The following is a 12,373-nucleotide window of genomic DNA, read 5'->3' as shown; positions in this document are numbered from 1 at the left end:
TATGGATTAATTCTGTCTGTGCTTACTGACCTCGAAGTGATTTTGTGTGGTACACGGCGCTCTGTCAAAATGTTTTAGTACGACTTTTGGTAAACTACGAAGCCGCACCGCTTGCAGCATTACGGTGCGTTCACACCAAACGGCTTTATAACTCGCGTCAGTTTATTCGCCGGTCAAGTTGTGTTCATCTGTGTCTTTCGCAAACCAGTTGCGAAAAGGGGGCGTGGCTTATCTCCGTGGCTTGTCTCGGTAAAAACAGTTATAATTTCCTCCGTCCACCGCGGTCGAAATAACCACTAGTTCTGCTTCATACTTGTTGTGGACATCCCATGAACGTCGGAACATCTAACGCCCTGGTGTTTGGGTTCATAACATCACCCGTAGGCTCACACAGCGACTCCGTCTCGATAACTTCGGCTTCCAGCGCTACCAGAGCAGCAGCAGCCCAACGGGCGGAGCATCTCAACGCTGATTGGCTGGCGAGTTGCGAAACTTTTGCAACTCGCGTTGGAAGTTGAAATGTTTCAACTCTGGCGAAATTTCCCAGTGCGCCCTGTGGTGCGGAAAATACGGTACATAAATCGTTGTTGCAAACGTGTTTACATAATTGCGACCGCAGTTAAATAACACTTTGCATTCTCACACCTTAAATGGCATAAAAAAGCGACTTCAGGCGGTTTTAATTCCTTCATTCATTGAGAGGGAGCCTGCCTCATTAAAAAAATGAATTTAAAAAAAAGAATCCTAATGAGACAGACAATTGATTCCCAATCCCCCCCATTCACCTCCTGAAAAGGTTAAACTCTCCTAAATTTCACGAAAAAAAGCAAAAACTTTGGGATTTGGGGACCAACATTTTATCAATTTATGCATTCTATATTATATATATATATATATATATAATATAATAATTGATGATTAAATAATTAATGACACAAACTCCATTGCAGCAAACAGTTTTTTTTTTTTTATAAAGACCTTCCAGCCACACCTTAGTTCCCTCACTCTCCCCTTTTCTGTCGCACCTTTCCTCCTCCCTCCTCCTCCTTCCTCGCCCACCTTCCCTAACTCGGAGATAATCAAATAACCTCTCGAACAAGGTAGAGGCTCATCAGCCATCACTCGACTACTCTCTCTCTCTCACACACACACACACACACACACACACACACACACACACACAGCAGAAGGGGCTGCATCACTGTGTTTGCAGAGGCAAGGAGCAGAAGATGGGAGAGAGAGAGAGAGCAATAAAAGGAGGAACAGAAGAACGGGTGAGACTGAGGGAGTTTATGTGAATGGCATGTTGAGTGAAGGGCCGATAGCTGATGATGCGTCATTAGGTCCTGCGTCTTTGAACTTCTCAAGCTTGTCAGCCTTCTCCAACTACCCCCCCCCCCCCCTCCCCTCCCCCCCAACACCACCTTCATCTCAGTTTCCTGCTCCACAGTTTAAAATCCTCCACCTCGCTCTTCCTACTAATCTGTATTCATCTCTTTCCATTTCTCCCTCTTCCCACCAGCGAGCTTACGGTGCTCTGAGCTCTATTCCTGGAGCTACCGCAGCCCCGAGAAGTGTGTGTGAGTGTGTGAGTGTGTGTCTTCCTCGATCTATTAATACCGTCTCTAGTTATCGCCTCTCCTCTCCACATCTGTGTGACGGCCGGTGTCTGCGGGAGGGTGTGACTGCCCAAAGTGTGTGTGTGTGTGTGCGTGTGCGTGCCTCTCTATCGCTCTTCTCATTTTCAGAGCAACATCTGCAGCGAGACACGCTGACAAAACGAGGACACGGCAGATCGTCTCTCTCACACACACACACACACACACACACACACACACACACACACACACACACACACACACACACACACACACACACACACACACACACACACACACACACACACACACACACACACACACACACACACACACACACACAGGTGGAGAGGTGTTACCGAAAACAATGCTTTCACACGTTTCCAGGGGGAAAAGGATATTAGAGCGAGGGCTTTGTTCCTGAAGTCCACCACCGTGTAGCTGCTGACCAACGGGTCCACGAAGCCGATCATGTGATGTCTGCACTGGGCGCGCTCCTCAGCCGTCACCTTGTTGGTGATGATGTCGAGGCCCTGGTACACCTGGGGGGGGGGGGATCATCATGAAAAATAAATACTTTTATAAACAGTCACATAGGAGCGCAGACGGATGAGTGTCGGATGTTAAATTATCAATACCAATGCACGAGGACGTTCTTTGTCATAGAAAGCATGAATCACCGGCTAACACTGAAAAAATAAATAACGTCCATAAAACAAATTGGGCAGGAGATTGAAATCCGTGCGAGCAGCAGGGTGTGTGTGTGTGTGTGTGTGTGTGTGTGTGTGTGTGTGTGTGTGTGTGTGTGTATTTATCAATGTCAGAAGCTGGCTGTTATGGGAGGAAGAAATGAGGAGCGCTGTTTGTCGTCCATGTGAAATGGCTCTGACCGTCACGCCTCCTCTGTCCATTTGTATCATCACCCAGAGGAGGAGGGGGGGGGAAGGGTCCCCCGCGTGGAATTTGACAGCCGGGTGTCGTGTACTGTAGTCCGTAAATGTTCACACACACACACACACACACACACACACAGTCAAATGTGGAACGTTTTGAAAGTATGTCTCCAGATGCAGAGGACTTTCTAACTCGTCTTTTTCCATCCTTAAAAAAGTATTGCTATTACAATAAAATGCCATATTGGGGCCATTGTAGGTCAAGAAAAGTAAAAGTGTAAAAGCGACAGTTTTTCTTTCATGTTCTTTTCTTAACATCAATAAAAAGACAATTATTGTAAAAGTTACAGGAAAATGGAAAAGTGCGTCAATCCAACTGATGTAGTTAGTCGTGTGCTGCTGAAGCATTTACGACAATATTTTGACTGCAAAGACACACTGGAGTTATTTGCATTGATGTTTGAAGTCTACGACACCAATAATCAGGGTTGTGGATGGCAAAATGATCACCGACTCCCAGGACCCTGTGTGTGTGTGTGTGTGTGTGTGGCTCTGAAAGTGGTAAATCCGCCTGGAAAACTTTACGAGTCAAAAAAACTTTACAAACAATTTTCCCAGCAGGCTGGATGAAGCCTGAAAAAAAAAAAAAAAAAAAAAAAAGAGCATGTTGAAGCGGCCTATTGTTCAGTAATCCAGAGTAGGAAAATACAGCCTTTGATTATAAGCAGTACTCTTTTTTTTTTTTTCTTTACAGCTTGAAAGAATGAAGTCATTCTTGACAACAACTCATGATTTTCCTTCAGCGACGGACAGACCCAGATTGGTTGGAGCTTAGTTTGCCTCACTGGGAGCCGGTGGGATGGGAGGCCCCCGAAGAACGAGAGCCAGGACCCTGTAAGACCTCTGCTGCGGTAAAATGAGGTTTTCTACAGAAGGAACTCGGAAACACTACCGCCTTTGTCCACAGGGACCGCCAAAAACCAACAAGAGCACGTACAAAACGTTTTTTTTTTTTTTAAAACAACTTTTCATTGGGCTGGTTTTAAAATCGGTGTTTTAAAATCGGTGTTTTCAACCAACTCATGGCGCCAACAGTAGCCAATTACTTACAATGGATATAAAAAGTGGGAACTCGACAGTCTTATCGTCCGTCTTAAAAAAAAGACCAATTTGTTACGTAAAGAAATTATGAAGAAAATCGAGAGGTAATTTTGCTTCATCTTTATCACTGTGAACTGTTTGTGTTAAGTTATTAATTTGGGCCGGACAGACTTTAAGTGAAATGTCTTTTCTAAACATATCTGAGTGTAATTTTCTTTCCGGTCAGTTACGCGACTAAAAGCAACACAACTACAAGTTGCCATTGAAGCGTTGCGTTGAATAGCACCTTTTTAAAAAAAAAAAAAGGTGAACGGGTCGGGGTGAAACATAAAAGGTGAGTGTCGTCCGTGGCGTGAACGCAGCCTCAGGGGGAACGTGTGTGCGAGCGTGAAGAAGACGGTCAAAATCTCACAGTTCAAAGAAACTAAATTACAGACTGTTTGACCCCCGTAACGTGCACGCAGCGGGTGATCGATACAGCGGGTGCAGGTTATTGATCACATCCTCGGTGAAGGGGTGTGTGTGTGTGTGTGTGTGTGTGTGTGTGTGTGTGTGTGTGTGTGTGTGTGTGTGTGTGTGTGCGCGTGCGCGTTCCGTGTACTTCACCAGTAGCCGAGAGCGAAGCGGGGCAGAACAAACCCGGACGGATAAATTATTCACGACGTCTCTGCACGACACCCCTGTCAGCCATTGGGATGGGATTCATGGATGGATGGACAGATGATGGAGATGAAATGAAAGGGCTTGGAAGAGAAAAAGAGGACGAGAGAGAGAGAGAGAAGAGCACTATGTGGTTATTTAAAAAAAAAAAAAAAAAAAAAAGGAGGACAGGACGCTCCCTGACAAATTTGCACACATTATCGACAACTAACCCCCTCCGTTGGCATCCTCACGCGCTCTTCCTCCCTCACGCAGATTGTACAGCGAAGACGGGATGACAGGTCGCAGAAGGATGGCGAGAAAAAGACGGATGGAAGATGCTCGAAGAAAGAGGTTGCCGTCTGATTGGCGTGCCCCGAGTCATTTTGAGCCACACATGACTCAACTAAACACACGTTCCTCACACAATGACAAGACAAACGCTCTCTTATATTCATCACGCTCTTTTTTTTCCTCGTTCATCTCGGCTTCAAAGTTCAGATTCGGTGCAAACTTTCGGGGGTTGAGGTTTGCAGGGATGACGGCCGCTGCTGATTGGTCGAACGCACAAACACACTAACACACATACACACACACACACACACATTAACACACACAGCGCCGCCGCCTCAACTTGTCTGGCACTTCATTCATAAAAGAAGGAGGAACTCTCTCGTATTGATCGAACGTAGCACGAGGGGAGAGCGTTGTTCTTCATTTGATGACATTGAAAGTTTTATACCTTTAAAAGACAAAGAGAGCGGTAGAAGATAAAGTTTCTTTTATTGTTTTACAGCGGTTATAAATAAATAACCATCAAACACTCAACAGATCATTTACTGCGGAGTCGTTTCAGTCAAATTAAAACTTTTTTTTTTTTTTTAGTTCCTTGGAAAAGTGGACGCGGAACTAAAATTACCGGGAACTTTTTTGGGGGGTGTAAAAACTGGTCTTTTGCTCCCCACTCTCCTCATTTTCATTTCTAGGAGGTGATCTTATCGCGTCGAGTCATTTTATTATCAATGAAAGTTACTGGAGGAAGTTTCCTGAGACGTCGCTGAGGAAAAGGTCCCAGAGATGAGCTCTTCCCGGTCAGCTCACGTCATCACTCACGGCCATAAAACTTCAATGGAGACCCGGTACGGTGCGGGTTCAGCTGCCTTCTCCTTCCTGTCTCGCTTTAAATGGATGTGACCATGTGGCCTGTGTGTGAGAAAGGGGAGAATGTGTGTGTGTGTGTGTGTGTGTGTGTGTGTGTGTGTGTGTGTGTGTGTGTGTGTGAGACAATGAGCTCAGTGTTCCAGCTCCTCGGAGCCTGCAGCCGGCCTGCCTAGGCCAACCTTACGCCCTGCACGAGACAGCTGTTCCTCTGCCACATAAATAAGGAAGGAAGAGGGGGAGAAGGGGTGGGGGTGGGAATGAAAGAACGAGGGCAAGAGAGACGGAGAGGGGTGAGGAGAAGAAGAAAAAAAAAAAAAGAAAAGAGAAAGGAGACGGAGAGAGCGAAAACTCATGGAGACATGAAATAAGATTCAGAGATAAAAAGGGGGATAAAGCAGTTCTTTCAGGATGAAGCAGTTCTTTCAGAGGTTTCTCACAGTGTTGGTATTTCATGGACAAAATGACCAGAAGATGTGTGACTCAAGATGACCACAACGGGCCGTGTAAAAGATCTGAAACTTTATTTTTCCTCATGTATAATTATTTAGGGACGCAGACGTTGGGGACCGATGGAGTCCCTGATCCACATGCAGTTTTCTCTCCCGCCGCCTGTTAATCTTCTCGCAGAGTCAGCCGAGAATATTGATACCAAACATCCCGCGTCTGGATCGTTAGATATGAAGCTACCTCGAGCTGACGGTTAGCTTAGCTTAGCACAAAGACTGGAAACAGAAAGCAGGGTCGAGTGGCTGTGTGACTAAGGTCCGTCCGCTTTACGCGAGCGAGTCCAAGTCGTCACTAACTTCGGGGCTAACTCTCTTTAATTAGTAAGAAGCAAGCGAGACACAAGAAGTTGTCTTTTGTCTTGAGAAGCATTCACTCAACAGCCTGAACTGTACACACACTGAAATCGCTTCGCTCACAGCAATAATGTTACCATTAAAAAGTAAAAAAATCATCGCCAAAGCTCGCTAGTTAACACATATCTTGCGTTTAATCGATTTATAGAATAGAAGTCTTCACGGGGTTGGCTGTAGGACGATAGGCGATATGGCGAAAAAAGCTAATCAATTCAATTTCAGTGGCGTTTATTCTTAATAAAAGTGTTCAGAGACAATTTTTTTATTTCCCCCCCCCCCCCCCCCCCCCCGATACAGAAAAAAAAACAAGTTAAATGTAAGTATTGCTATGGGATCACACAGTATGTACGGATGAGGTAGGAAGCGACAAGAGTTGTTGTTGTTGTTGTTGTTGTTGTTGTTCCTGCTGTCGCCAACATGAGCTGATAAATAATGCGACAACGGGCTGTTGGATCGGTACAAATAGGATACCAGATGCAGCATGTTAGGCTGGATGGGGGGGCGTGTACAGCTATCGGGTCAACTGTAATTCTTTTTTTTTTATATATATATATAATGATTAAAAACCCCTGCAGGGTGGGTTGTAGTCAGGTGGCTCTTATTCTGACCCCTGGACACGACCCTCTGCCGACCCTACCGCCAAACTGTAAGCCACATCTTTTTCTCAATTACTCTCACGGCAGAATACCTATCCGCCTATTTCATCTCTTCTTCTTCCCACCACCCCTTCTATCTTTTCCCCTTAAGGCACCACCATCCTTCAACAATTTATCCCTCCATCTTCCTCTCCTCTCTCTGTGGGGAATGGCCCAGTAATGCCAGACTAATAAATCATTCATGGCGTTGTTCTCTCTCCCCCCCCCCCCCCTCTTCCTCCTCCTCCTCCTCCTCCTCCATCCTCCATCCTGCCATCCTCCTCTCCCTCGCTGCTTTACTGTATTGGCGGTGACCGCATCACCACACCCGCAGACTGCATATTTACACACACACACACACACACACACACACACACACAAATAAGGAGTTAATCAGTTTCGGCTCGCTCCCACACAGGCTTAGATTATTTAAAAAGATGCATCATAAATCGGATGTGGGAGGCAACAACGCGCCGAGTTACAATACAAAGAGATACGTCAAAGCCCAGACAGGTCATAGCAACACCAGACAGATAGAGAGACACCGGGAGAGGGGAGAGAGAGAGAGAGAGAGAGATGGAGGAGGAGGATGGTTGACTACAAGCGAATTAGAGGGATATAACACATAGCGGCACAGTCTTTGAGAGTGGGATGTGTTTAATGCGTAGATAAGCAGTTGGTGTTGGTGCATAACAACCTCTGGCCAATAATAAGCGTAACCTTTGAAAGAATACCCCCCCCCCCCCCCCTCCCCCTCCCCCTCCCAGCGGTCAAATCCGTCGGCTACACCACCATCACATTTCCAAATTTACGACTTAAAAAGGCAAATCAGCCCCTTTGTGTGTGTTTTTTTTATTTATTTTTTTACAAGAAGACCTCCTTCACGCCGCTTTTATGGGACTATTGCGGGTCAAGATGACACATGACAGGTTTCCTGCTGTTCAGGCCAATTTCTCACATTTGGCTCTAAACAACAAGCCTCCCAGATTGTCTGCCTTTGTTGCAAAATCTCTCTCTCTCTCCTCTCTCTCTCTCTCCTCTTCCTCCTCCTCCTCCCTCCCCCCGCTCATGTCACTCCTTCTTCCATAAACGCAAAAAAAAAAAAAAAAAAAAGGCAAACATTTTTTTTTTTAAAAGGGGGTCACTGGCCACCAATACGTCCAGCGGTCCCACCAGCTGACGCTGCGTCTGCATGCGTCTGCATGACCTGTTAAATTGCCCTTTGGGGGCCTCGGGGACGGTCCTTCGGTACGACGCCGCGCCCACACATTAATCAAAAACGCGTGCGAAACATTTCAATGTGTTCTTGGTTAACAGAACAGGTGACGGTGAGCGAGCATGAAGAGATGTGTTGATAACAAAAGACTTTTTGTTCGGAGAGAGGAAGAAAAAGTGTTGAATAATTCAAATGTTTTTTTAGTTAAGTATTCACAAAATCAGGCTGTTTTTTTATTTTTTTTCAGTGATTTAGACAATTTAGTATTATTGTTTTTTTGGGGGGGGGTTATAGACAATTGTTCCTATACTTTTAGCGCCATTCAATGAAAATAAAACTCAACGGACTTGAGTGCTGAAATCAACAAAAAATCACAATAATTACACAAAACACGAAATACACGTTCAATGCATCGGATCCTTTCGAAGTGAAGTCCATGTCCAGATTGTGTAGTCGAAAAGGAAGAAGACGAGCAAAGGAGCAGAAACATGGGTCACCCCGGTCTGAGCACTCCTCCCATGAATCACCTCTGAAGTGCACTCTCCAATCCGCTTACCGGCCCACGTCAAACGTTTCCTATTTTACCGACGACGCTTCGCAGAGAGTGGCAGAAGTCAGGTTCGGACAATTAAAATCCAACAGTTCGTGCATTAAATCAGTGCAACTCGTGACCTTGACGGTGTCTCCTTGTATTTATTCAAAAGTTGCATCGTCGTCGATTCTGAACGACGTCCTAAGTCTTTCCCCACAGTGCTGCACGCAGCTTTTACACACACACACACACACACACACACACACACACACACACACACACACACACACACACACACACACACACACACACACACACACACACACACACACACACACACACACACACACACACACACACACACACACACACACACACACACACACACACACACACACACACACACACACACACACACACACACACACACACACACACACACGGGGGGTTTCTCTCTCTCAAATTGGCATCTTCGTAACTTTAAGATAATTTAATTTAATGCTACCTGTATCTTTACCTACAAACAGCTAAATAAAAGAGAGAAAATAGGAAAACTAGTAAGAAAAAAATCAAACAAGAAGAGAATTCTATGTAAAAAGGGCCAAAGAGTCCAGTTAAATTTACTCAAACACAAGATGTCAGTTCTGGATTCATCAAATAGGAGAATATGGAGCACAGAAACCTCTTATGCTCAGCCCGAAATAAAATACTTTACATAACCGGCTAATTTGAGACTATTCAGGCTCAAATTTTCCCATAATTCTAACTTGTAGAGTGAGAAAACGGTGACGGTTCTTTTTACTGGAAGCCTCTGAAGGGAAGCCCCCCCCCCTCCCACTGGTACCTGAACCCCCACTTTGGGAACCATGGGTTTACACTACTTGGCAGTGTCTCATTCTCTGACAGTACAGCAGAGTTTTTGTATGTGTGTGTGTGTGTGTGTGTGTGTGCCATAGATAGCATGTTCATTTAATGAGTGAATAATATCCCCCTGCATGTCCAATGAACTGTGGGTTGAGGGCCAGGGGCAGGGAGGGGGCACGGGGGGGAGGAGGGGGGGGGGGGTGGGGGGGCGGTTGATAACACAATAGGAGTGTTAGGGAGTGTGGGAACCGATTCTCCCCGGGACAATAGACCACTTCCCAGTGGTCACAGCGTGCCCATTCACTATCAGCTGCAGGGCCGGCGTAGCCCGGCGCTGAATGTGCACCAGCTCAGCACAATGCTGCTTTCTCCCAAACAAGACCAGACTGTTTCCTATCCCAAAGACAACACAGGCCAGCTCTAGCCTATACACAGCCCCATTCTCACATAAGCAGTCTCTTTCCACGTCTGTGTGTCTCTCTCTCTCTTTCTCGCTCACTGTCACACACACCAACGGGAGGGCGGCAACAAGGCCAGGGATTGTGGAGATGGGCCGTGGCTGCCGTGCCGTAACTAGGCCACCGTTTCTCTCCACCAGGGATGCTGCCGGTCGTTGGGATATTCTGGGAAGAAATGTTATTAGCGTAACCCAGTTTACCCAGTCGACTGCTGGAAGAGGCAGTCCCCCCTACCCGACGCATCCTCAGGGACACACACACACACACACCCCCAAGGAGGAGCAAGGTGATGAAAGAGGTGAACTCGATGTGATGAATCCGGCAGTCAAGAGGAATCAGTGCTGGCCGATATGGATGTGTGTGTGTGTGCGTGTGCACTCTGGTTTGACCCAGACTCAAACCTGTGTCCAGCCTTTTTTTTTGCTGCGGCAACAGAGCCTGAGAACCAAAAGAGAGGGCGGGGCTAAAGGGAGGGAGAGGAGCAAGACTGAGTTTTTTTTTTTTTATGGTCACTGTGTGACACACACACACACACACACACACACACACACACACACACACACACACACACACACACACACACACACACACACACACACACACACACACACACACACACACACACACACACACACACACACACACACACACACACACACACACACACACACACACACACACACACACACACACACACACACACACACACACACACACACACACACACACACACACACACACACACACACAGTGTGTGTATCATCCTGTGATTTCAATAAAGATACCTGTTGCCGTACATCTCTGAGATCTCACTGCTCATCATATAAACTTCTTCCTGTTGAATAGGCTTCTTGCAAAATAGATTAGCAATAAAAAGACAGAACCAATTAATATCTTTACGACAACATATCAACGTATACCATCTCATCACTGATCTCCACTCATTTATACTTTGCTTGAATTAGCTCAGAGCCAACCTGCTTTATTACAGGATTGGAAATAATGACCATTACATAAAACTTAAGAGTTTAGATCCTCTGTTAAATATCTATTTCTCTCTACAACAACTGTATTTCATGTTACATATATCTGCATTGGCCTATTTATTGAAATATATTTCCTCACTTTATTAACGATGAATTCACTTTGTAGTCACTTCTACTGCCTGGCATTTTATTCCTATTTTTCTAGCTTCATATCTATACTATCCATCCCCGCTGACATTTCAGTTTGAAGTATATTATATAATCCGTTTCTCTTATTATCAGAGATCATTCAGCATTGTGCTGGACTATCTTGCGCAGCGATGTCACACCCCAACTATCAACAACAATAATAATAATGTTCCTTGTGCGGCTCATGCCTTACTAAACTTGAATAAAAACGTGCGCGTGGACCCCACAAGCTTGCACCTTGAGGTCACAAGGTCATGCACGTCACAGACGACCAAGTGGTAAAAAGGCCTTCACCTGTGACCCGGATGTACAGCAATACATATTCATCATAATGTCCTCTTATTTTCATCATATTCTGAACGACTTGTCTTTCCATTAAATGACATTTGAACGACGACAGACTTGACGTGTATTTGGGAGGCTGCGTGAGACGCGTCTCGTGCCCTCGAGGTGAGGGTACACGTCGGGTGAGAGTCATTGCGGACCTGGTCGTGGTCGAGGAACGGTCGCATGTTAGCCACTTAGCTAAATTAGCTAAACGCAAACCCCCTCGTGCAGAAACCGACAGCCGACGGTCTGCTCGCTTTGTGTGCGGGTCCACGTTCGTTCAGCGGGGCAGCAGGTGCTTTTATTCCGCTTTACTCGACTTATTTTACCGTCTTACAGAGCATTATGGCTGCCATGTCAAGGACTCTCTCTCTCCCCCCCCCTCTTTCCTCCTCTCCTCGGTCTTCCTACCTGCATGGAGTCGGCGCCGACTATCTCTCCCTGAAGTCGCCTCCCGATCTCGATCGCCAGCTTGGACTTCCCGGTGCCGGTGGCCCCCAGAACCACCACCAAGGCCGGCACCGTCGCTCGCTTAACGGCGCGCCGCACGCTTCCAGCGGACGCCGCCATGATGCCGCTTCCTCGGCTCTGGCCCGGCGCACACAGCTGACGGCGGCGCGCATGCGCAGCGCGAGCAGGGGGTGAGAGGAGAGGTGATTTTCCGTTACTAGGCAACAGGCAGGGATTTGCATGTTGAACTGTACCAATACCGGTCAATGAAGTCCCGGAAATGACTTATTTCCTTATTGCCGCAGTTGTGTTAACGCATTAAAGGTAAAAATACCTTTAAATGGAGGATTGCTGTATCGCTCTAATAGTTTCTATGGAAACTGCCGAGGTCTGCAGCAGTAAGCTGCTCAGATGATTGTTGCCATGGCAAAGATGCCAGGACCAGTGTTACCTTGGAGACTGCT

At 46.3% G+C, this 12,373-nt stretch overlaps 1 protein-coding gene across 2 annotated transcripts in view; it reads right to left on the bottom strand.

The window, feature by feature from the left end:
• Positions 1 to 12,059, bottom strand: part of trit1 (tRNA isopentenyltransferase 1) — a 35,029-nt gene extending 22,970 nt beyond the window's left edge. Inside the window, exons 1-2 of one of the 2 annotated variants that reach the window (XM_034545942.1) lie at positions 11,871 to 12,059; positions 2,000 to 2,140 (exon numbers count right to left, since the gene is read on the bottom strand). In XM_034545942.1, the coding sequence (XP_034401833.1) occupies positions 2,000 to 2,140; positions 11,871 to 12,029 (300 nt within the window). In that variant the 5' untranslated portion in view covers positions 12,030 to 12,059. The remainder of the gene's footprint in view (positions 1 to 1,999; positions 2,141 to 11,870) is intronic. The other variant, XM_034545941.1, reaches the window with a different exon arrangement.
• Between the last annotated feature and the right edge of the window lie 314 nt (positions 12,060 to 12,373).

This window comes from Cyclopterus lumpus, chromosome 11 (assembly GCF_009769545.1).
Source record: "Cyclopterus lumpus isolate fCycLum1 chromosome 11, fCycLum1.pri, whole genome shotgun sequence".
NCBI lineage: Eukaryota > Metazoa > Chordata > Actinopteri > Perciformes > Cyclopteridae > Cyclopterus > Cyclopterus lumpus.
Note: the sequence above shows the minus strand (reverse complement) of the source record. Positions and strands in the feature narration are given on the sequence as shown.